The 25,422-nt window shown below is 54.2% G+C and overlaps 2 protein-coding genes across 3 annotated transcripts in view; one reads left to right on the top strand and one right to left on the bottom strand.

The window, feature by feature from the left end:
* LIMS2 (LIM zinc finger domain containing 2) overlaps positions 1–25,422 on the bottom strand; it is a 37,568-nt gene that overhangs the window by 2,729 nt on the left and 9,417 nt on the right. The window contains exons 1-6 of one of the 2 annotated variants that reach the window (XM_047772617.1): positions 20,296–20,396; positions 14,524–14,683; positions 12,033–12,099; positions 11,697–11,817; positions 1,409–1,558; positions 646–796 (exon numbers count right to left, since the gene is read on the bottom strand). In XM_047772617.1, the coding sequence (XP_047628573.1) occupies positions 646–796; positions 1,409–1,558; positions 11,697–11,817; positions 12,033–12,099; positions 14,524–14,683; positions 20,296–20,381 (735 nt within the window). In that variant the 5' untranslated portion in view covers positions 20,382–20,396. Of the gene's footprint in view, positions 1–645; positions 797–1,408; positions 1,559–11,696; positions 11,818–12,032; positions 12,100–14,523; positions 14,684–20,295; positions 20,397–25,422 lie in introns of those variants that run through there. The other variant, XM_047772618.1, reaches the window with a different exon arrangement.
* On the top strand, positions 9,243–10,961 carry GPR17 (G protein-coupled receptor 17). Its single transcript, XM_047772620.1, has one exon. The coding sequence runs from the start codon at positions 9,271–9,273 to the stop codon at positions 10,288–10,290; it is 1,020 nt and encodes a 339-aa protein (XP_047628576.1). The 5' UTR covers positions 9,243–9,270; the 3' UTR covers positions 10,291–10,961.

The raw sequence follows: 25,422 nt of genomic DNA, 5'->3' as shown, positions 1-25,422 counted from the left end.
AAACTGTGGGACACAGAGCTGGCCCGGTCACGGGACTGCACACCTCCCTTCCAGGCAGTGTCCGTAAGGCCATCAGAGCCCCAGCATAGGGGCGACTGCTCCAGATGACCCAGGTGTGGACACATCTGAGCACTTCACCTGCAGGGGGCCCCAGCTCCCATGTCTACGGGGGGCTATACGCAGGATCCGAGATGCATCTGTGACCTATGCTGCAGCTTGTGGCAACACCAGATCCTTAACCCACTGAGTGAGACCAGGGATCAAACCCACATCCTCATGGATACTAGTCAGGTTCTTAACCCACTGAGCCACAGCCAAATTCCATCAACCACAATCCCACAGGGCCCCCTGGGCAAACATTCCCAAGGTGCCCTCATGACTTTGGAATCCTCTAGAAGGCCAGGAGGGGAAGGGAGGAAGGGGATATGCCTGCCCGGCCACTGTCTGTGGGCTCAGGTCTCCTGGGTCCCATGGACAGGCTTGCCCCCGGCCAGGCACAAGGAGGGGCAGCATCCAAGAGGAAGGTCCCTGCTGGGAGTCGGTCACATGGCCTGAGGTGGGAGTGTGGAGGGGTTGCGGAGCCAGACTTCAGCAGTGAATGTGAGCCAGGGCCTCCCACCCGCTGGCCGGGCCGGCCTTGCTCACCTCCACGTGCCACTGCTTCCCTAATGCGTTGACCACACGGCCCTCGATGGGCCGGCGGCAGGCCCCACAGATAGGCACACCCATCTTGTCATGGCACGGCAGGCAGTAGAGCTCGCCCTTCAGCTCCCGGGCTTCTGCAGTCAGCTCCTTCCTGGAAGACAGCGTGGGGCCCCAAGGTGGCATCCCTGTCCTTCTGAGGACTGTCATGTGGGCACACAGCTGAGTACACCACAACCACAGCGATGCTGGATCCTTAACCCACTGAGCAAGGCCAGGAATAAAATCCACATCCTCATAGATACCAGTCGGGTTCTTAACCCGATGAGCCATGACGGGAACTCCTCATTTTGGCTTTTTGGGGACTTCCTGTGCCCCAGACAGGCCCTGGGGTGCAGGATTCCCACACAGCCCCTGCAAAAAGCAACCTGTGCTCTCCAGCCCCAGCCCAGCCTATCTGTCCTCTCTGGTCCCCTCCACAACACCAGCTCCAACCCCTCCTCTCCACTCTTGCTTTCCATGCCTCTGATCCCCTTCACGAAGCTTCACCCAGGGCCTGCCCCCCAAGCCTCAAGTCCTCCCTGAACACACCCCAGAGAGAGGAGCTTCCTGCAGTGGTGCCCTTCTGCCCCATTCTACCCGCCCCAGCACCTCCCTCTCTGCCACCTGGTCCTCCTCTCCTGCACCATCACTGCCCAGGGCAGGCATCCCACCTCCACCTGGCTGTCCACCTGCTCAGGTGGCAGGACCCTGGTTGTGCACATACCCGCAGTGGGTGCAGTTGAAGTGATCCGGGTGGTAGGCGTCATTCCTGAACATGAGGGGTTGCTCATCGATGACCAGGTGGCACCGCTGACAGATGTACTTGCCCAGGCCCTTGGCCTTCTCGCGGTTGTGGCAAGGACGGCACAGATGCCTGCAGGAAGTGAGGCAGGTGTCAGGGGCAGACCCACTCCTCCTCTTCTTCCCCAGACAGCCTGGGCCACTGCCCTGGAGAAGACACCCCACCACCACCTCCGCCTGCAGCTTGAATAGCTGCCGGGAAGCCTCAGGGGCTTGGCTCAGCCCAGCGGTGCAGAAAAGCAAGTGAACAGTCCTGTGGCATGGAAGGTCACAGACATGCCCTCTAAAAGGGAGCCTCTGGGGAGTTCCCGTCGTGGCTCAGGGGTTAACGAATCCGACTAGGAACCATGAGGTTGCAGGTTCGATCCCTGGCCTTGCTCAGTGGGTTAAGGATCCCGCATTGCTGTGAGCTGTGGTGCAGGCCAGTGGCTACAGCTCCAATTAGACCCCTAGCCTGAGAACCTCCATATGCTGTGGGAGCGGCCCTAGAAAAGACAAAAAATAAAATAAAATAAAATAAATAAAAGGGAGCCTCTGCATAGGACAAAGACTGGGAGGAAACAGTGGAAAATTGGTGCTGGCCAGCTTTGGACAGCAGGGCAAACATGGTACTTTTCTTCTTTACCCTTTTTCTGAGCTTAAGACATCTTGGGGACCAGAGCAGACATCTCATGGACATTTTTTGGAAAAAATTCACTTTCATTTTCAAATGCCTTTTAACACACAAGTAAGTGTAGAGTGACGGTCAGCCCTGAAAGCTCACAGCCAAGGGGATTGCTGGGCCCGCATGCCCGCTTCCTCGGGGGCCTGCCTGACAAAGGGGAGCCCGGACGTCTGCAGGCTCTCTGTCTCCAAAGACAAGCACAGCTGTGTCAGACAGAGGCCCCCCAAACCCAGGGACTGTCATTACAGAGTCTTTTTTGTAAAAGCCTTGGAGTAGTTTCTGATGTTACTCCCTCCATTGGGCAACAGCTGCGGTCTCCACTGAGAGAGAAATCAACATGGTTTCTGTTTCCTTGGGTCTCAAAGGCGGCAGGAATTTAGACTCAGGGTCCCCGGGCAAAGACATACAAAGGCCCTAATCCACTGCTCCCCATCCTCCACCTGCCACCGAGTCTGTAAGCGCTATCAATGCATCCGGGGCCTTTCCAGGCCCCCAACCCACTCTCACCAGCCGCCCAGCAACCTGATACCAGGTTCGGCCTCTTTCACAGGTGGGTCAGGGAGTCTCCTGAAGAGATGAACCCTCAGACTCAGCTCCCACTCCCACTCCTGCAAAGCAGATCCTAGATGCCGGAGCAACCAACTCAGCATCCATGCCCTTGACCACAACACCTGCCACCATATTTGGGTCTGGACTCTATGCTGGACCCACTGCTGGCCTTACATGTGTCCCATCTCCCCAGGGGTGAAGGGCAAGGGCCTGAGCGAGCACCCAGCAGCCGCGTGCCAACCCCCAGCTGTGCTCCTCTGGGCCTCATGTGCCCCACACAGGGCAGCAGCTTGGCATGGGTCTCCTGATGCAGGAATGTGTAAATGATTGTGAAAGACAGGAGTGGAAGAACAGCACCCATTATCTCCCCCCTGCCAGGACAACATGGTCACTGAGACTGGAAGGCCATCCCCTGGCTTGGGACCCCCGGATCACTCTACCCATCGAGGGACCAAGACACGGGCCATGGCTACAGTCCTCATCTCCTGAGCAAGGCTCTGCCCCTCTGCACCCCAGACACCCTGTGCCCCAGGCTCCCTGCCTCTTCAGGGCCTCCCCACACCAGCCCTGCTGCCCACTGTCTGTCATGGACACAGCTCTTATTCCCCATCACCTCGCTCCAGTTCTGGTGAGTATACTTGGCAGGAGGACCCACATGGAATGATTTCTGTTTCAAAGCTATAGAAATTGCACAATTCCTCCAAATTCTGTTGCATTCGTCAACATGCTTAAAGCCACCATCATCGATCGCCCAACAGCATTAATCCATGCTCACGGCAGACAGCCAGACCCCGTTATTTCAAGCCACGTGAGCCAGTCCTCCCAAGCAGCCACCCCAGGCCACAGCGGGAGGGGGCCACCCACCCCACCAGCTCCCAGGTGACACAGAACTGGGGCTCCCTTGAAGGAACCCCAGATGGGAAACATCTTTTCTTTCCTTTTTTCCTTCTTAGGCCCGCACCTGCGGCATATGGAAGTTTCCAGGCTAGGGGTCAAATTGAAGCTGCAGCTGCCAGCCTACACCACAGCCACAGCAACACAGGATCCAAGCCACATCTGCAACCTACACCGCAGCTTGCGGCCAACGCCAGATCCTTAACCCACTGAATGAGGTCAGGGATCAAAACCGCATCCTCATGGGTTATTACCCTGCTGAGCCACAATGGGAACTCCCTGGGAAATGTCTTTTCAACAGACATGATCCCAGCCCCAAATTTAAGGGCAACCTGCAGAATTTCCTTGCAGGTAGAATGAAGATGAAGCCTAAGAATTCACCATAGAGGTGCAAGAGAAGTCCAGGACAAAACAAAGCACATATACATACACAGCCTAAGTTTTAGAGTGACACATGCTTGGGTTCAAATCCTGGCTCTGCCTTCCTACTGGTTTATCACCGGCCAGTTACTTCACCCCTCTGAGCCTCAGTTTCCTCGTCTGTAAAATGGGCAGTAAAGCCAAGTGTCCAGGATTGTGTGAAGGAACACATTTCAGACAGTCCTGATGGCAGGTGCTCCTCAATGATGGCTATGCACTACCTTAAACATTTTAGGGAAAGAATTCTAAAGTCTTTTTTTTTTTTTTCCCTTTTTGGCCGCCCCACAGCATCTGGAGTTCCTGGGCCTGGGATCCGATCCAAGCTGCAGTCGCAACCTAAGCTGCAGCTGCGGCAATGCTGGATCCTTAACCCACCCTGCCAGGCCGGCACGCGAAGCCCAGTGCCCCCAAGACACCACCAATCCCATTGCACCACAAGGGGAACTCCAAAAATTTTAACGTCTTTTGAAATTAGGATTTCACAAAATGGTGATTTGGTTCCCCGTGTTACTGGACATATCATTTGGGGAAAGACAGGTAGAAGTTTGCTGGCCCCGTCTCAGAAACAGCCACTGTCAACATCCAAACACCCCCTGACTCCCAGGAGGTATCTTGGGGGCCAGAGGGTGGCGTGCAGCAGCAGCCCTCTTCCTAGGCCTCCTGTCCAAAGGAGGAGCCCGCACAGGCGAGGGCCAGGCCTCCGGGTCCCCACAGGCACAGACAGCGCCCCATTATGAGGCAGCCTGCAGCTGTGCCCCGCTCAAGATAAAGGCCATGATTTATTCCACACGCCCAAAGGGGCCCTCATTATACAGGGCAGGACACAAGAACCCTACAGCAAGTGTCCTGAAAGAGTCCCCTCTCATTTGATCAAACAAGACTCCTCAGCCTCCCACCCCCCCTCCCCAATTCACAAGACCCCCCCTCTGCTGATGGCCAGTGCAGGCTTGGGAGCCCAGGGCCCATTGCCATGGCAGCCAGCCCCTCCCTGTCTCCCTCCCCACGGGTAGGAAATTACCCTGTTCTGAAACGTCCTGTTGTGTCTGTCAGTCCCAGCCAGGCCCCCACCCAGCCGGCGCCCACTCTACGGCTTCGAAGACAGTCACACACTTGGCCTCTGTGACGCTCGGTGGCCAAGCTTGGGGGATGGGGCGGGTGGGGGGAGATGTCGGCTGGGAGACACTGGAATATTCACGGCCCAGTGGCAGCAGAGGCAGCCGTAGGAGTGGCCCGCCACACAGGGGACCCCTCAGGAATGAAGCGGCCTTTCAGGGCCCGAGGGGCTGCAGCCTCCCCTCCTCTCCTTAAATAGCCAGCCAGCCTCCACCAGAGCTGCACGGAGCCCCCGGCCAGCACCACCACCCACAGGCCGCAACCCACCTGCCACACGGACCGGCTGTGAGAGGTAAGGGTAGGTGGGGAGTCTAGAGGCCCAGCAGAAGCAGAGGAGGGCAGGGGTGGGCATCCCTATGCCTGAGACGCCTCTCTGTGGTCATCGTCCAGCCTGTTTATCAAGGCCGCCCAGTGTGAATCAGAGCAGACCATGGGCAGTGTTCCTGTCTCACCCAGGGGCTTTTAAAGGGAGAGTGAGGAGTCCCCGTTGTGGCTCAGTGGGTTAAGAACCCAACACAGGAGTTCCTGTCATGGCGCAGCGGAAACGAATCTGACTAGGAACGATGAGATTGTGGGTTCCATCCTTGGCCTTGCTCAGTGGGTTAAGGATCTGATGTTGCTGTGGCTGTGGCGTAGACATCAGCTATAGCTCTGATTCGACTTGGGAATGTCCACATGTGGCAGGTGCGGCACTAAAAATTTTTAATTTTTTTTTTAAATAAAGGGAGAGTGAGTGCCTTGCCTCCAGTCCAACGGCTGCAGTGACAGCCCCCATGCTCCTCACCTCTAGCCAGGTGACACCAGGAGGGGCCAGATGAGGAGTAAAGAGGGAGGAGTGCTGGTAACTCCCGAGAGATGCCACCAAACCCACCCATGTCCCCTCCACTGAGTCGAAGCCCTGCACCTGACCCACAGCAAGGGGACCCCACACTACCCAGGCCACACCCCACACACCCCAGCTGCCCTGCCCTGAGTGAGACATGGCGGGGCAGTGAGTGCAGGTGTTTCTGAGAGGAGCAGGAGTCACTGCAGACACACTGCAAAAATCAGCATCAAACTCCTAAGATGGGACCGAGGTAGGGAAACCTCCACAAACCAGAAACAAGCCTCAAAGTGTTTTAAAATCAAGTCTGGGGAGTTCCCCTTGTGGCTCAGTGGGTTAAGAACCCCACATAGTGTCTGTGAGGATGTGGGTTTGATCCCTGGCCTCGTTCAGTGGGTTAAGCATCTGATATTGCCACAAGCTGCAATGTAGGTCGCAGATACGGCTCAATCTGGTGTTGCTGTGGCTGTGACATAGGCTGGCAGCTACAGCTTCAATTGGACCCCTAGCCCAGGAACCTTCATGTGCCACAGGTGTGGCCATAAAAAGAAGAAGAAAAAAACAATCAAGTCTGTACCCCAGAGAGAGCACAGTGCACACAGCCTTCAGCAGAGTAGGAGGAGGAGGGTACTAGGCAGGAGCAGAAAGCCAGGTGCTAGCAGGCCCACCTGTGCAGTCACATAGGGTCCCACACTCAGCTGACTGCTCTGCTGTCACCATCCTGAAAGTCTACTTTTTTATTTTTATTTTTATTTTTTGGCTACACCTACAGCATGTAGAAGTTCCTAGGCCAGGGATCAAACCCAACACCAGTGCTGTAACTAGAGCCATAGAAGGAATAATGCCAGGTCCTTAACCTGCTGAGCCACCAAGGAACTCCGTGAAAGTCCTACTTTTTGCATTTTTTTTTTTTGTTGTTGTTGTTCGTTTGTTTGTTTTTAGGGCCACACCTGCAGCACATGGAAGTTCCCAGGCTAGGGTAGAATCAGAGCTGCAGCTACCAACCTACACCTTAGCACCAGCAACACCAGATCCTTAACCCACTGAGCAAGGCCAGGGATTGAACCGGCATCTTCATGGATACTAGTCAGGGTCATAACCCACTGAGCCACAACAGGAATTCATGGAGGGGCTGGGTGACAACTGCACCGCAGGCAAAATCTGAGCCTAGGGGCAGCCCAGAGTAGAGGGTGCACAGCTCAGCCCCTCTACAGCCCCTCCCCACCTTCAGTTTCCAGCAAGACCCTTCCCTCACTTGGCCTTCGAGTCTCCCCACTCAGGTCACTCACATCTGGAAGTGACAGGAAACAACCTCTGTACTAGAATTTCAGGCAGCCTAAACCATTCTGGAGCCAGGAGAGGTAATTTGAGTAGGAGAACTTCCCTGGGTCTTTCAGTAATTAAAATGTATACGGTTAGGCAAGCGTCCCCCTCCCTCTTGGCTTGAGAACCGCTGGCCGGATGCTCCCTACCACCCACTCACAATGCCCCAGCTTCCTCCTGCTCAGCCATCCGGGCAGAGAGGCCCAGGCACCCTGGTGGTGGCTGATGAGGCATGAAAGGGAGAATCAAGAGGCCCTTTGCAGTCTGGACTCGCCCTGCTCCCTCTAACAGGAACCCTCGCCTGGGGATGGCATCAGCCTCCTCCTCACAGGCTGCCTCCAGCGCACATGGACATTAAAAGGAGACTATGAGAAGAGTTCTCGTTGTGGCTCAGCAGGTTAAGAACCTGGCTAATATCCATGAGTATGTGGGTTTGTTCCCTGGTCTCATTCAGTGGGTCAGGGATCCGGCGTTGCCATGAACTGTGCTGTAGGTCACAGTTGTGGCTCGGATCTGGTGTTGCTGTGACTGTGGCATAGGCTGGCAGCTGCAGCTCCTGTTTGACCCCTAGCCTGGGAACTTCATATGCTGCAGATGCAGCCCTTTAAAAAAAAAAAAAAAAAAAGGACAGGACAAGAGGTTGGAGAAGTTTACAGAGAACTTGCTCCAGAGCCATGTCCCCTGCCACTCAGCCAGGACAGCCACTTCGGGCGCTGCTCCCCTCCCACTCTTGCCGCTGCAGGGATGTTGCTCATCTCTGGTGAGCCCCACTCAGGCTCTCTGCAGCCCAATTGCATAGTCAGGCAGTGTGGGTGCTGGGAGGTAAGGCTTCAGGGGAGCCACAGAAGCTGCACTGCAGGCAGGGGTTTTCCAGGCTGAAACCCCAAGGAATGAGAAGGAACTGGCAGTTCCCCCACCCTCAACTCCAGTTCAGACCACATGCTGTGCGGGGTCTGGGCAGAGGTTGCTCTGGTCCTGCTTCTCCGGCCCCCACCTCCCAGTCCCAGGCCCAGTGAGGGAGGCAGGATGTTTGGGATCTTCCCTCCCCTTCCTGGATCTCCCCAGCTGACCAGAAACAGAACAGGAATCTATCAATGCTGGGGAGGGATCAAGGAGCACCCATCCAGAACTGGGCATCACCAGGAACAAACAGCCCATTGCCAAGGCCAGCAGGGCTCTGGGCTGCAGCCCCTCGGGTGTGGGACAACCAGGCAGATGAGGCCAGGCAGAAAGAGGTGGCCTCCCTGGGCCCCAGGCCTCTCCAGGGTTGCAGAGCTTGGCCAGTCTCCCTACCTCTGAGAAAAATGGCTCTTCCTCTCCTGGAACAGAGTCTGCCTCCTGGTTGTTAAACTACTCCTAGTGTTGGCCTGGGGCCCCAGCACAGGGATTTCTAAAACCCAAATCTCCACCCCTTAAGATGCGCTAAATGGGGCTGGTGGGCTGAATCCAGAAAGCTCAGAAGACCCAGGGCTGGGTGGCCCTCAGGTGCAGGCAGACAGAGCAGGCCTCTGCTCTCCCAGGACACTGTCTGTCACTGTGTTCTTGGTGAGGCCCTCCAGTGGCAGGTGCTGGGAGAACTGGGGACACAGTGTCAGACTCAGCAGCCATCAGGGAACCCGGTGAACCGGCAGGTCCTGGAGGGGTGAGCAGGGTTGCAGCAGGCTCTCAGGAGTACGTAATCCACCCACCCACCCAAGAGAAGTGGGGCTCAGGGGCCCCGGTTCACTCCACCACTCAGCACACAGGGGAGGAAAAGGACAGAAAACGTGGGGTCCTTTTCTCTACCCTCCGCACCCCCAGAGCCTCAGACAGATGGTCACTTCCAGCTCACTCGGTGATGCTGATCCATTCTCCAGCTCTGAGAGAGTGGCCTTTAGGAACACCAGAGGCTCCTGTCTGGACGCCTGCAGAGAGTGATGCCTGGCCGGTTCCAGGCTCTCTGGAGTCTGTCTGCCTGTTCCCTCCAGGTTCTGTCCTGCGCTCCGCCTCCAGCAGAAGCATGAATGGCCTAGAAGCAGCCTCCCCAGATCTGACCGCCAACACCTCTCTGGTACCCACGGAGCAATGTGGCCAAGAGACACCACTGGAGAACATCCTCTTCGCCTCCTTCTACCTCCTGGACTTCATCCTGGCTTTCGGGGGCAATGCCCTGGCCCTGTGGCTTTTCGTCCGGGACCACAAGTCAGGCACCCCTGCCAATGTGTTCCTGATGCACCTGGCCGTGGCTGACCTGTCCTGCGTGCTGGTCCTGCCCACCCGCCTTGTCTACCACTTCTCAGGGAACCACTGGCCATTCGGGGAGATCCCGTGCCGGCTCACCGGCTTCCTCTTCTACCTCAACATGTACGCCAGCATCTACTTCCTCACCTGCATCAGCGCTGACCGCTTCCTGGCCATCGTACACCCCGTCAAGTCGCTCAAGCTCCGCAGGCCCCTCCACGCCCACCTGGCCTGCGCCTTCCTCTGGGTGGTGGTGGCCGTGGCCATGGCCCCGCTGCTGGTGAGCCCACAGACCGTGCAGACCAACCACACGGTCATCTGCCTGCAGCTGTACCGGGAGAAGGCCTCCCAGCACGCCCTCGCATCCCTGGCCGTGGCTTTCACCTTCCCGTTCGTCACCACGGTCACCTGCTACCTGCTGATCATCCGCAGTCTGCGGCAGGGCCCCCGTGTGGAGCGGCGCCTCAAGAACAAGGCAGTGCGCATGATCGCAGCCGTGCTGGCCATCTTCCTGGTGTGCTTCGTGCCCTACCATGTCCACCGCTCCGTCTACGTGCTGCGCTACCACGGCCACCACACTTCGTGTGCTGCCCAGCGCATCCTGGCGCTTGGCAACCGCATCACCTCCTGCCTCACCAGCCTCAATGGTGCGCTTGACCCCGTCATGTACTTCTTCGTGGCCGAGAAGTTCCGAGACGCCCTGTGCAACCTGCTGTGTGGCAAGAGGCTTCCAGGGCCACCCCCCAGTGGGGACGGGAAGACCAACGAGAGCTCACTGAGTGCCAGGTCGGAGCTGTGAGCCCAAGGCCACCGCCCTGCCGCCCACCTCCAGAAGGACCACCCCTCAAGCTCACCAAGAAGAAGCCCACCTCCTCCCAGAGGGGCCCCCTTCCCCTGAGAAAAGAAACTGAACTCTAAGAGGGTTACCATCACCTGGCGCTGCGTTCTGTCTTATCTGCTATACCAATCCCTGACAGGGACAACAGAAGGGACCAGACAGCCACCCTGTGCAGAGACGAGGTTGGCCCTGCTCACTCCCGGCTACTAGACACTCAGTGACTTCTCCCCATGGTGAGGGTAAAAGGAGGCTGGGGAACATTCTGAACAATGAGCATCTTTCCCAAGCACTGCCTGCGCTCCCGACCTCTGTCCCATGTCAGAAACACATGGTGATGAAGCTTTGCAGAGAGAATAGCTGCAAATTGGCCACAGCTACAATCGGCCCACCAGGAGAGGGGACACAGGAATCCTGGCAGAGGGGTGGGGAAGAGCATCTAATGATTTCTTCTCAAGTGCAAGGTGCACCTTTGCGAAAGGACTCTGAACCCTATAAGCACATTTCCAGTGGTGGCCAGGTGACAGCCTGCAGCACAGGGCCAGTGGGGCATGTCAGTGCTGGCACATTGGTTCTCTGTCACTCCTGCCAGAAACCCACACACAGACCTGCGTGTGCCCGACAATCCCCAGAGCTCCCCGGCAGCTGCCCGGTCCCTCCCTAGGCCTGGTAGAGCACACAGCGTGAGGGACAGTCACGGGGAGCTGAGCTTTGTCACTGCCTGGTGGGGAAGGGGCACAGCCTGGCTTGTGAACCTGGCTCCCACTATCCCAGACCCAGCTGGGGTAGAGCTCCACTCCTTCCCAAGAAGCCACCCACCTCAGCTGGCCACGCTTTGAGCTGTTTTGCTTACAGCGTGATATGTATCTCCCTCACGGGTCCTTTTTGGTACTTAACTGCACTTTAATAACCGAAGGCTATTCAGTTTGGTCAACACAACTCCCTTCCCAGAACTTCTCTTCCCTGTGACCCAAGAATGGCCACGTGGAGGCAAAGGCAGGGGTGTGGACTGTGGTTCTGGTGGCCCCTCACAGACTGGGAAGGGGGGGCTTCAGAGTGCCAGCCTGAGCTGGAAGGTGCGAGTGGGGGCCCTGCCTTCCTTTCATCACAGCCATACTTTACTTTGTGTGTATGTGGGGTGGGGGGGGGGCTTGATGCAAATTTCCTCACCCATCCACTGCACTAACAGCACCTGCTTCCTACTTGCTGTCTGCGGTCCGCCTGCTCCCAGGAACAGCCCCAAGCCTGGGCTGGCAATGGACTCCTCACTCCTCACTCTCTTCAGCCTCCATCCTCACCCACAAACCAGACAAAGTGAGCCAGAAGCCCCTGGATGGGGCCCCAGGCCCGTGATGAGGGGCCAATCTCACCTGCCTGCATTCTTCACAAAGCCCAGGTCAGCCAGCTCCACGTCACACAACTCACAGCGGAAGCATCCAGGGTGCCAGTTGTTGTTCATGGCCTTGATAACACGGCCAATGATGAATTCACCTAGAAGAGAAAGGTCCCTGCTCACCACCTGCTCTCCACCTCCTAGGCCCCCTCCTGAGCCCGTCCACACTGCCCGCTCTGCCTGGTCCCAAGGTGTCCCTCCCGGAGCTTGGGAAGCTGATGCCCGCAGGGGCTCAAAGATGATGCTCAGAGAGCCACCTCCCAGCCCTCCCACTGCCCATGCCCAGGGAGGCCTTGTACTCGCCAGCCCTTACCGCATGACCCACAGCACGGAGCAAACAGCATCTGGAAGTCATGTTCGCAGTACTTCCGACCTTCAAACTGCAAATGAGGCCAGCAGAGAAAGGACAGGAAAGCAGCACCATTATCCCCTGGGCCTCACTGGCCGGGCTTTGTCTGGTGAGGACCTGTGGGCAGGGAGGCTGGACAAGCACCTCACTGTGTGCACCGGCTCTCACCACAGGAAGCATAGGGGGTGGGGGGCTTCCTGGAGGAGGTGATAAGGAGTGGAGAGGTGGCAGAGGATCGGGGTACTGAGAGGAGGGAATTCCGGACAGCAAGAAGCTGGGGCAAGGCCTGGAGACAGGACGAGACCGGCCTGTTTGACTTGGGGAGCATGCAAAGCAGGGGCCTTAAGGAAGCCGGCAGCTCAGCAGGGTCAGCCCCTCAAAGCGCCACTGCTGTTTGCTGAGGATCTTGGCCCTGTTGGTCCAGGGAACAAGCAGAGGGCTGGGGGCAGAAGTTGAGGCCAGGGAGGGCAGGGGTCAAGTCTGAATTCTCTATGTCCCTTGGCCCATTTCCTGTGTTCAAAGCCCCATTCCCCCAGGGGCCACAAAAGACCAGGCAGAGGGAGACAGAAAGAGGGAGGAGACCCTTGCACTGGCCCCAAGGATGACCAACACCTGCCTCTGCTTTCTTCTCCCTTGACAATTCTATTTGGTTTTCCCCTGTACTCTAACATGAGTGTCTTATTAAGCTGTAGCTGGGAGTTCCCGCCATGGCTCAGCGGTTAACGAAACTGAGTAGCATCTGTGAGGATGCAGGTTCAATCCCTGGCCTCGATCAGTGGGTTAAAGATCCAACGTTGCTGTGACCTGTGGTGTAGGCTGCAGATACAGCTTGGATCCCACGTTGCTGTGGCTCTGGAGTAGGCTGGAGGCTACAGCTCCGACTCGACCCTAGCCTGGGAACTCCACATGCTGTGGGTGCAGCCCTTTAAAAAAAAAAAAAAAAAAAGGCTGCAACTGGTTAGGGCCCCACCCAGTGACCTGGAGAGGTGGCAGGAATTTAAATTCAGCAATGAATTTTTCCTGAGCACTTACTGTGTGCCAGTATTTGTCCTAGGCACACAGCCACCACCCACAGAGCCCTGCCCCCAACCACCACACCTCCACTGCTTTGACCCCTAGCCGGCATTTCTTAGGAGGCACCACAGGGAACAGCATCTCCTCCTCTGCTGGGCACATCACACTCCCCACAACCATTTATCAGCCAATCCCATCAGCTTCGAGACTCCAAGCACCACTGTTGTATGCCCTTAAATACCAAACAACCAGCTCCGAAGCTGCCTTGTAGCATTTACCAATTTCTATGGTGTAAATATTCCTACCATGGTCAGTTTCAAGCTACCAACATGACACTGGTGTGGAGTTAAAGAGATGTCAGTAGCCACCACGGTACAGTGCTTCGACCACACAGGCACAATGATAGTGAAATGTAATAAAATAATTAGAAAGTGGTGAAACTGCGTATTTATTATCTTTGATTTTAATCAAATTTTATCTCATTGTATGTTTATATAATTTATTTTTGTTGGCCATGCCCACGGCAGGCAGAACTTCCCAAGCAAGGGACTGAACATGAGCCACAGCAGTGACAATGCCAAATCCTTAAAGCCTAGGCCACCAGGGAACTCTCTCATTTATTTTTTAATGATGGCTCTGTTTAACAACCAGCTTGCAAGATTGCTGAACATTTAACAAACTGCTTTTGCAACCAAGCGCAGTCCAGTCTTGACCTCTTCCCTTTCACCTGGATTATCACAATAATCGGCTTCTGATCCCACCTGTTCTCTTAGCTTTGGTCCACCCCCCACATCACAACCCCAGCCAGTCTCTCCTCAGCACAGCAACCAGAGGTAATTTTCTAATGTCGAACAGACAGTGTAACTCCTCCACTCCAGACCCTGCAGGGCTCCTGCCCCTCCGAGAATGAAAGCCTAGGGCCCCATGAGGCCAAACAAAGCTGCCTACCCACCCTCATCTTCTGCTGCTTCCTCTCCTTTCCTCTGCTTCCATCACAATGGCCCCCTACTGCCCCTCAAATACCCAGACGCTCTGACCTCAGGGCCTTTGCACTTGCTGGGCCATCTGCTGAGAGCTCTTCCTGCAGATAACACACATGCTCCCTCACCTCCTTCAAACATTACCTTCCCTGATCATCCCCACTCCCCGAGATTCCTCATAACCATAGCACTTAGCACCAGCTGATAAATGTTGGTTGTTTACTGTCCGGCCCCAGGGAGGCTAAGTGGCCCAGAGGTGACAGGATGAACAGTGATGCTTGTTCAGTACCCACAGCCCCCAGGAGGGCACTGTTCACATCACAGTAAGGAATGGGCCCCCCAGGTGTGGGCAGCAAGGTTCTGTGCTGGTGGGAGCACTGCTCAGCTCGAGGCCTGGCACACGTGCCCATCAGTCACTGGGGGACCACATCCGGGCAGCGAGGGTCTGGGAGCATCCTCACCTCATAGAAGAGCCCCTCTGGGAAGGGCCGGAAGCACTGCGCACACACGAAGCAGTGTTCGTGGTACAGCTCTCCGTTGCTGTTGACGATCCGCTCGGAGGGGGCAAAGCGCGCCTGGCAGCGCTGGCACACCGCATTGGCCAAGGCGTTGGACATGTTACTGGGCAGGAAGAGTAAATGGGCAGGTCAGGGCTGGGAAGGGCAATGACAGCAGGCCTGTGGTTGCCCTTCATGGACACTCCTCTCCCTAAAAGCTAAGGTGCTTTCCAGGGTGAGGTCCAGCACTGTCCTCACATGGGACATCTGTGGCACCTCAGGGACTCAGTGACACACAGTTTGGGCCACACTACCCGGCAACGGCTTGGGTCACCCCTTGTGGTTGTGCACCCATCCCCTCAGCCACTGTGTGCCTTGGACACGCTAGATGCCAGTGCAGGCCGGGTGGCAGTGTGCACTCCCCAGTGCCAACCCTGCAAGGCCAACACAGTGCCTGCATCTCACATAGGGACAAGCCAAGGCCTGGAGTGAGTGATTCCCTCAGGGCCACAAAGGGCAGAGGCAAAGCCCGGATTAGAAGCAGCCCCCCAGCCCTCAACTCTGAAGCCTCCTCTTTCCCCTCACGCCCTGCAGCCCCTGGTGCACTTCACAGAGGGTCAGGAGCAGGCTAGCCACACCCCAGCCAGAGCCAGAGTTGTGAGGCTTGACTCCGGTACTCTCACTCACCCGGGGTTGGCCCTCACTCCCCAGGCCCAGACCCCCAGCCGTGGAAGTCCCTGGTCAAGGGTGTGGCCTTAGGTTACCAGCTGTCAGATGACAGGCACGCTCGCTCTCCGCAGGGTGCCTGGCCCCCTGTAAGCCCACAGAGGACAGAGCTGTGATTGCCTGTCCCCCCAGCTGCTCAATCACAGTGCTGGGCCTCCTCTCGAGGTGTCAGAACCATGCCGGTTCCCTCCTGTGCCTCCCATCACCCTCTCAGGGGAATAGAGTGTCTCCCGTACAGAAGGGCACCCAGGCACAGGTGAGCAGATAGGTATTCACACCCTTACATAATCGCCAAGAGACCCATGTCTCAGAGAGTTTAAGTAACTTGCTCAAACTCACAAAGCAGATGACAGCATCCAGATGTGAATGCAGATGGGTCCAACTCCAATGGCTCATTCCCCTGCCCCATGAGTTAGTTTCGAATCACCCGCCCCCCAAGAGTTCCCGTCATAGCACAGTGGAAACAAACCTGACTAGTATCGATGAGGATGCAGGTTGGATCCCTGGCCTCCCTCAGTGCACCAAGGATCTGGCATTGCAGTGAGCTGCGGTGTAGGTCACAGATGGAGCTCGGACTCCATGTAGCTGTGGCTGTAGTATAGGCTGGCGGCTGCAGCTCCAATTAGACCCATAGCCTGGGAACTTCCATATGTTGCGAGTGAAGCCCTAAAAACAAAAAGAAAAAAGAAAAAAAGAAAATCACCCACCCCCCCAAAACACACACCCGTCCCACCACAGAGAAGGTGAAGCTGTGAATACCACGGATGGGAGCTGGCTGGGAAGCTGCTCTCCCCAGGGTAAGTGCTGGGCATCCTTCCCGGAGGCCTGGGATACAAGCCCAGCTACAGGGGAAAAGGCCCCAAGGCTCGGCCAGGAGGAGCTGGCTGTCAGCCTCCACGACCTCCCACACCCCAAAGCCATGCCTTTGGGTACAACGGCGGCAAACAGATCCTGTCCTGTGTCAACTCCAACTGATTGTCAGGGGCTGCCTGGAAAGGTGGGCACAAAAGAAGGTCAGGTTGCACAAAGAGACGGTCAGGTTCGGTGAGGAGGGAGGTAACAAATTGGCAATGTCATATAAACAAGGACAGTGGCATGGCACATCTTTTTCTTCCTGGGGAATGTGCTCGTGGTCCACAGAAGTTCCCAGGCCAGGGATCGAACCCAAGCCACAGCAGTGACCTGAGCCACAGCAGTGATAACACCAGACTCTTAACTGCTAGGCCACCAGGGAACTCCAACAGCACATCTTTTGAGAACATCTTCCTTAGCCTGTTCTGCCTCCGGGATGTTAAACCCACCTCCCTCACTGCCAGGGCAGAGTGAGAAGAATTCTTAAGTGAGTGATGCTCCTGCCTGCATTCTCAGAGGCCATCACAGGGAAGAAGGGTCCCTAGGCAGGATGGGCCCAGGAGGTGGCCCTGCTCCTCGGGGGTCCAGGTGTGGACTGTGGACAGTGGGTCTAGCGGAGGGTTGCTGCCACAGGGAAGCAGACTGGCAGCCGGGCTGGGGCACCCAGGCAGGAACAGGCCCTGGAGGCTCTTGGGCAAGCTTGTCAGGCAAGTGTACCTTTGCATACCTCTGCCCGCCCTCAAGTGTGCTTTGGAGACCACAGCACCGTCTACATTCATCTTTGGGCCAAAGGGGCAAGGAAGCTGGAGAGCAGCAGGGGAGTGGGCAGAGCCCAGGCTGATAGGGAGGCTCTGTGCACAGTGGCACACACCCTCCTCTTCAGCTCCCTGCTGGTCACAAGACAGAACAGACAGGGCAGAGACTGATCGCTGGGCTGGACTCTGTCAGCACAGGCATGGTTTCCTGCCCAAAGACACTGTGACCCTGGCGGCCTTGTCCTCCCAAAACACACACCCAAGGTGTCTGGGAGGAAGTTCCACTGCCTGGCCATGAACAAGACCTTGGCGGGTCTTGGAGAAGTCAGAAATCAACAGGAAATCTTGTGACTCTGGGCCTGGAATTCCCCAAAAGGACCCAGAAAATGAAGCCAAAACAAGGATTCAAGTCCAACCCCAGGCTTTCAGACTGCTCCTTAAACCCAGACCACTGGACCCTAACCAAGCGAGCACACCAGGGCCACCTTCAATCTGCCCCTCTAGGGACTGCATCGGCACATTGTCACCTCAGCAGTTGGTCCTTAAGAGAGCAGCTGGCCCTTCATCAGTCTGGGTCTAGTTCCCTGGCTGGTCCTGGGAATCTCAGGTCAAGGATTTTGTCACCTATTCCCTAATACCTCACATCAGCCCTGGCACGGGGCAGCAGCAGGGGGTGGGTACCACCCACCTCCTGCCCCCCTGGCTGCCCCCCCCCCCAGCCCAAGTCTGTGCAAGTAGCTCCCTCAATGGGACTTCTGCAGCTGCACCCCATGCCCCCTGCTTGGGAACACAGACAACACTCCAACCCACTGGCCAGAGACAGAGAGATAGACAGACATGCCCACGTGTCAGACAACTGAACCTCAGCTCTGTCAGAGAAAATGCCAGCTGTCCCCCTGTACGAGGAGGCCGCTCAGGGCTCAACCCCACGTACTTAAATCCTGACAGCCCTAGCTACCAGCTGTGCACCTGGAAAAAGGTACCAGATGCTCTGTGCCTCCTTTCCTCATCTGCTAAGAGGAAGCAGCAGGACCGGCTGTGGAGCCAGAGTGAAGAACTCACTGCCTACGGCAAATGGTATGCAGAGCCCAGGGCCAGGCAGGCCAAGTGCTGGATAAAGAGGGCTGTTGTTTCCTTGACTCAGGGAGCCTCCCGCCCCAGCCCAGCAGCACTGCTCCCTGCTAGAGGACAAAGGAGGGAGGCATGCATTCCTGGTCTTCCTCCTTCATACATTCTGGCCAAGAGAGGGGAGCACAGTCTGCCCAGATACCACCAAGGAGACATCACCAACCCACCCTGGCAGGATAGCACACAAGCACTGCCCAGGATGTGGCCACTGCCTGGGTAGTGGGGAGGGGAAGCACATCTGTGTTCCCGGGCAGGGGGCATGGGGACACCACCACAGAAGTGTCATCAAGGTGCTACTATTTGACAAGCTGGGCAGCCTTGTGTGTGGTAGGTGTGTGGTAGGTGGGTGGTCACCCCCAGCCCACCTTGACACCCTTCTGCAACACTCCTAAGCACCCCAAAACAGTCTAATTTTTTGTTTGTTTGTTTGTCTTTTGTCTTTTTAGGGCCACACCAGCAGCATATGGAGATTCCCAGGCTAGGGGTCTAATCAGAGCTGTAGCTGCTGGCCTACACCACAGCTCACGGCAATGCCAGATCCTTAACCCACTGGGCGAGGTCAGGGATCAAACCTGAGTCCTCATGGATGCTAGTCGGGTTCGTTAACCACTGAGCTACGACGGGAACTCCAACAGTCTCAGTCTTGAGAGTGGCCAACACAATCCAGTTTGCTGTAAGACCTCACTAAGCTGTGGTGGCACAGGGAGGGGAGTCCTCTCTGCACCAGGTCCTTGAAAGGGGAGGTTCCAGATAAGGAAATTGAAGTGCAGAGAAGGTCAGGAACCTGCTGAGGTCACACACAGACCACACCCATGCTCTCTCTGGTCCCCTCAGCTCCTGGAGGCATCAGACAGACATTACCATTCAAGACCATCTGTTTTTTCAACAACCCCAGACCATCCCCCACTCCAACCCACCTGAGCCTATAAAGACAGTATGAGGGTCAGGCAACAGGCAGGGGCCAGTCACAAGGGCCTTTCCACACTGGAGGGTGAGTCAGAGTCGCTGGGGCCAGGCGACCCTGCACAGCACTCAGTCACAAGAAAAATCAAGTGAAGGTTAGCACACAAGCATAGGTGTGTGTGTGCAAGCAAGGGACCACCCCAGGGGCCTGATCCTCACTACCCCCCTTGCACCTGGGCTGCGTTCTTGCGCTGCATCCACACTGTGAAACCACCCTCCAGCATGGCCTCCGGCCCATCAGTGCCCTAGCCACCCACTCCCTGGACCATGGCTCACTCCACAGACATCCAGGGTGGTCCAGAGGCCAGCAGGTGAGGGTTCTTGTTCACCCAGGTAAGTTATAGGCCTCCTGAGCTCCAGGCTTCCCACCAGCACAGTGGGCTGGTCCAGTCCCCCCTCCTGGTCTGGCCCTGATGAGGGCCTGAGATGCCAGTGCGGGAGCAAACCCAGGTGCCACAGGCATCCCACAGGTGCCCCTCTGCAGCCTCTGCTCCCTGTCCCCCACCTGACAGCCTCCCTCCTGCTGCATCCTTATTCCCAGACCTCATGCCCCTCAGGAAGTCTGGCCTGACCATGGGCCCACCTTGAGGGCACAGCAAGCTGCAATCTTACCTCTGGAGCATTAGCCCCTGGACTTGCTCTCCTCCCCCCGTCTTCCAGGTCCCCTACCTCAGTGACCACTGTTCTGTCTCCTCCCTGAATCCCTATCCCTTTCTCCCGACCTCTGCATCCTCTCCCACAGCTCCTAACCCCCTTCTGGGGGCCCCACCTCTCATTTTGGCGCCAAAGATCACAAGCCCACAGCCCTCACTGCTCTCTCTCCCTAACTTTCCGGTGGAAATTTCCACCTGAAGGCTACAAATTCAACAGGTCCAGGAGCCCTTTCCCCAGCTCCCACCCCACTCTGGGATCCCACCATACACATGCCCCCTCAGACCCTCCCCAGCCCAGATTAATTCATCCTCCATCCTCAGAGATGCCCTGAGGTCCATCCTGAACCCCAGAGGCTCCCCTTCCCAGTCCCAAAGGAAACTTCCACCATTTGCCTACACTGGCAGTTCTCCATGGGATAAAGACGCCCCATCCTCAGCACCTGGCAGGAGAATGTGTCGGTCCCAGGACAGCAGAGCCGCGCCCTGCCCCCACCCCAGCAGCCAACCAGGCGCTGTCCTCGCGCCCAGGGCAGCCGGCCCGCCGCCGTCGGAAGGGCCAGGCAGGGTGTCCGAGGAAAGGCCTGAGGCGGCAGCTTTCCGGCCATTGTCCCTCCGCGCCCCCGCCCTGCCCCCCCCCCCCCCCCCCCCCCGCCACCTACCCGGGCGCAGCGGGCGGCGGGCTCGGCCGGTGCTGGCGCCGCCGGTACAGCCCCGACGCGGCGAGCGCACCCAGACGGGCGGCCATGGCGCGGGCCTCCCCCGGCTCGACGGGGCGTCGGACCTCAGCCTCGGAGGGCAAGTGCAGCAGGCAGAGGCCACCTACCGCCGGACACGGCGGGAGGGCGGGCGGGGGGCGCCTCGGCGCCCACCGCTCTGCACAGGAGCTCACGTTACGCACTGCGCTCTCCAAAGGGCAGCAGAGTCAACTCCAAATAGAAAGGATATTGTTCCTGCCGCGGGGGCAGCCAAATGAAAGCTGAGGCTGGCAGGGCTGGGTCCAGGCTGGGAAGGGCCGTGGGAAGATCCCAAACAGCACTGAGGTGAGCTCCACAGTGGCGGGATAGGACGCCTGGAGATCCCGGGTGCCAGGAGCCTCGGAGGAAACCTGAGGCCTCCTGGACTGTCAGCTGAGGAAGGCAGTGTGGGATTGAGCCGGTTTAGGAATCCTGCAGTCAAGAAACTGATGAGGGATTCCCACACAGGCCCACTTTCTCCTTGTTCCCTCCCTGAGACCTGCAGCTGCAAAGGCCACCGGGGAGACCCAGTCCAGGTTAACCAGGTCCCTGGATCTGGCCAAAAAACAACCATCCACCCCAAAAGAGGTCCTCACTGTCAAAACCTAGACAGCAGGTAGTCAGTCCTCCAGTTCACAGGGTTTGAAAGAAGGCTACCAGGAAGGCTCTGTTTCCAGCTATTTTTACCTAAAAGGACTGGCAGGGTTACAGTGACCCAAGTGCAAACATCTCCTACCCAGGGGCAGAAGGGATTTCAGAGGGGGCCCATCAATGCTCAGATGCCAGGCCCACATGCTGAGGGACACACTTAATCCAATAAATCCAAACACGAGGCAGTAAGTACTCATTAACCACCTTCTGGGGCAACCCCCAAACCCAGCCAGATGCCTACAAGCATTGGGTTCAATATAGTCTGTTAGTACAGTTCAATTCCAAAGGTGCTGAACACTGATCAATTCAACAAATATTTTCTTAATGGTGGCCCCAGGGGCGAAAGGCACAGAGAAGCTGAGCCTGGAGGAGCCAACAAGTAGAAGGATCACATCCTGCCTTCTGAAGTGGAGAGCTGAATGCTTCAGAAAGCAAGTGTAGAGATTTCTAGAGCAGTTTCCAGTCAATGCCCGAGAACTTAGGCCCCTCTTACCAGCCTTCATTTAGCCCCGCCCATGTAAAAATCCTGAACTTTAGAACCCACAAACTTTCACCAAGAGCCACAGTTTCATTTAAAGAGGGAAAAGGAGCTTCCATTGTGGCTCGGTGGTAACAAACCCAACTAGTATCCATGAGGATGCAGGTTTGATCCCTGGCCTTGCTCAGTGGGTTAAGGATCTGGCATTGCCATGAGGTATGGTGTAGGTTGCAGACTCGGCTCAGATCCCGAGTTGCTGTGGTGGCATTCACCAGCACCTACAGCTCCAATTAGATCCCTGGCCAGGGAACTTACATATGCTGCAGTTGCAGCCCTAAAAAGTAAAAAAAAAAAAAAAAAGAGGGAACACTTTGGGGTTCCTACCATGGCGTGGTGAGTTAAAGGATCTGATTTTGCCTCAGCTGCCATGCAGGTTGCAGCTGTGGCTCAGATTCAATCCCAGACACTTCCAGATGCCACAGGTGCAACCATAAAATGAAAAAAATAGAAACTAAAAATAAAGAGGGAACATGTCCACAATGGCAGACAGACCTGGGAAGGAAGCTGTAGCCACAAGTATTTGGCACATCACAATTTTAAATGAAGTCCAAGGTTACCGAGCACTAATCAATTCCATAAGTATTTACCATAAAAGGGGGCACCAGAGGCTAGAAATCGAGAGAGGCTTAGTGTCTGAGCCCGAATCTCAATTATCTGCATAGCCTTGCCCTCCCATTATGCAGTCTGCCTTGCAAGGGTGGGGGTCCCAGTCACTCTGGGCTCCCCAGCAAGCATTCTGGCTCCAGAGAACGCAGCTGCAAAAACATAGTAAAAATGATGTCAGCAAAAATGGCAGAATAAGGACCTCTGAAAGTTTGTCCTTCCATTAAAGCAATGAAAAAGACAGCAAAAATTGTCAGAATCAGCTTTTTCCGAACTCTGTAAATTAGTCAAAGATTTTTAGTAACCCAAAGAGCAAGACAAACAGCTGAGAAGATGTGCAGATGACCAACAGGTACATGAAAAGATGCTCAGCATCACTAATCATCAGGGAAATGCAAGTCAAAACTTCAGTGAGATAACACCTCACACCTGTCAGAAAGGCTATCAAATAGATAAGGAATAACAAGCGTCAGTAAAGATGTGCACTATTGGTGGTAATGCAAACTGGTGCAGCCATTATGGAAAACAGCTTCCTCAAAAAAATAAAAATAAGATTTCCCCACTGCCCTATCAGTTAAGGGTCTGGCATTGTCACTGCTATGATGCATGTTTGCTCCCTGGACCAGGAACTTCTTCATGCTGTGGGTGCGGCCAAAAAAAAAAAAAAAATTTAAAAATAGAAACACCAGGAGTTCTGTCCTGGCTCAGTGGTTAATGAACCAGACCAGTAACTATGAGTTTGATCCCTGGCCTCACTCAGTGGGTTAAGGATCTGGCATTGCTGTGAGCTGTGGTGTAGGTGGCCGATGCGGCTCAGATCCCACATTGCTGTGGCTGTGGTGTAGATTGGAAGCTACAGCTCCAATTCGACCCCTAGCCTGGGAACCTCTATATGCTGTGGGTGTGCCCTAAAAAGACAAAAGAAAAAAAAATTAGAACCACCAAGGGAGGGATAAGTCAGGGGGTTGGGATTGATATATACACACTACTATATATAAAATAGATGAGTAACAAGGACCTACTGCATAGCACAGGGAAATTTACTCAAAACTGTGTAATAACCTATATTGGAAAAGTATCTAAAAAGGAATGGATATATGTATATGTATAACCGATTTGCTGTATGCCCAAAATTAACACATCTTTGCAAGTCAACTGTATTCCAATAAAATTTTAAAAAAAAGAAGAACTGCTATATATAAACCAGCAATTCCACTTCTGGGTGTTTATCTGAAAAAGACAAAAACACTCACTTGAAAAAATATACCTAGGTTCACTGCATATTATTTACAATAGCCAAGATACGGAAATAACCTAGGCATCCAGCAATGGATAAAGAAGATGTGTTGTACATATGTAATGGAATATTATTGGAATAGTAACTATTAATGAAATATTATTTAAAAAGTAAAGAAAGTATGAAAATGATGTCTCACCAAATGGAGAGAATCAATAAAGAAATTAGAAAATGGAACCAAATAGAAATCCTACAGTTGAAAAGAAATACTAAAGACAGTCTTTTAGGATGAAATGACACTGGACAATAATTTAAATCCACATGAAGAAAATAAGAGCACTGGGAACTATGTCTAGTCACTTACGATGGAGTATGATAATATGAGAAAAAAGAATATATACATGTATGTGTAACTGCATCACCATGCTGCACAGTAGGAAAAAAAATGTATTGTGGAAATAAAAAAAAAAAGAAAAAAAAATAAGAGCAGTACAGGTAAGTATAAGATAAATATAAAAGGCAGTATAACTGCATTTTTTGCTTATAAACCCTTTTTTGCCATCTGGTTCAAAGATGACTGCATAATGAAATAATTTAGCCCAAAATAAGGCAATGGCGTAGGAATTAAGAAACAAAAAAAGACATAAGACATATAGAAAAAATAGCATGTAAGCCCTATCTTATTAGTAATTACATAGATCAAACTTTCCAATTAGAAGTTTTGTAAACATTTTTAATGGATATGTTAAATGTGATCCAACTATATGCTTTCTACAAGAGATTCACTTTAGATTAAAAAACACAAAAAGCTGGCGTTCCCATCATGGCTCAGTGGAAATAAATGTGACTAGTATCCATGAGGACACAGGTTTGATCCCTGGCCTCACTCAGTGGGTTAAGGATCCGGCATTGCCATGAGCTGTAGTATAGGTCACAGACGCAAACTGGATCTGGGTTGCTTTGACTGTGGTGGAGGCCGGCAGCTATAGCTCCAATTGGACCCCTAGCCTGGGAACTTCCATATGCCATGGGTGTGGCCCTAAAAAGCCAAAAGCAAAAACAAAATGCTCCCCCCCATACACACACACACAAAAAGCTGGAAAGTAAAAGAATGGAAAAGATATACTATACAAACAGCAACCAAAAGAGAACTGGAGTGGCTATACTAATGTCAGACAAAAATAGACTTTAAGACAAAAATTGTTACAAGAGCAAAGGAGGATGTTTTATGATGGTAAAAGAAGAAATAACAAGTATAAATAAATCACCTAACAGAGGCCCAAAATATCTGAAGCAAAAATTGACAGAATTGAGAGAAAAAAATAGATAATTTAACAGTAACAGTTGGAGACATGAATATGCCACTTTCAAAAATAGATAAACCATTATAAAGAAGGTAAGCAAGGACACAGAAGACATGAATAACACTATAAACCAACTGGACCTTAAAGACATCCACAGAACACGCCACCCAACAACGGCAAAATATACATTCTTCTTACGTGCACATGGAACGCTTCTCCAGGACAAACTATATGTTAGGACATAAAACAAACCTCAATAAATTTAAAATAACTGAACTCATGGGAAGCATATTCTCAGACCACAGCAGAATAAAATTTAAAATTAATCATAAAAGTAAATTTAGTAAAATCACAAATATGGGAAATTAAACAATAAACTCCTAAAAAGCCAATGAGTCAAAAGAAGAAAATACAAGGGAATTTAGGAAATACTTTGGAATGAATGAAATGAAAACACAACATACCAAAATTTACTGGATGAAGCTCAAGTGATACTCAATTTATTATTGTAAAAATCTACAGTCAAAAAGAAAATCTCAGAGTTCCTGTCGTGGTGCACCGGAAATGCATCCAACTAGGAACTGTGAGGTTTCGGGTTCCATCCCTGGCCTCGCTCAATGGGTTAAGGATGCAGCATTGCCATGAGCTGTGATGTAGGTCACAGATGCAGTTCTGATCTGGTGTTGCTGTGGTTGTGGTGTAGGCCGGCAGCCATAGCT

This window comes from Phacochoerus africanus, chromosome 3, assembly GCF_016906955.1.
Source record: "Phacochoerus africanus isolate WHEZ1 chromosome 3, ROS_Pafr_v1, whole genome shotgun sequence".
Lineage (NCBI taxonomy): Eukaryota > Metazoa > Chordata > Mammalia > Artiodactyla > Suidae > Phacochoerus > Phacochoerus africanus.
Note: the sequence above shows the minus strand (reverse complement) of the source record. Positions and strands in the feature narration are given on the sequence as shown.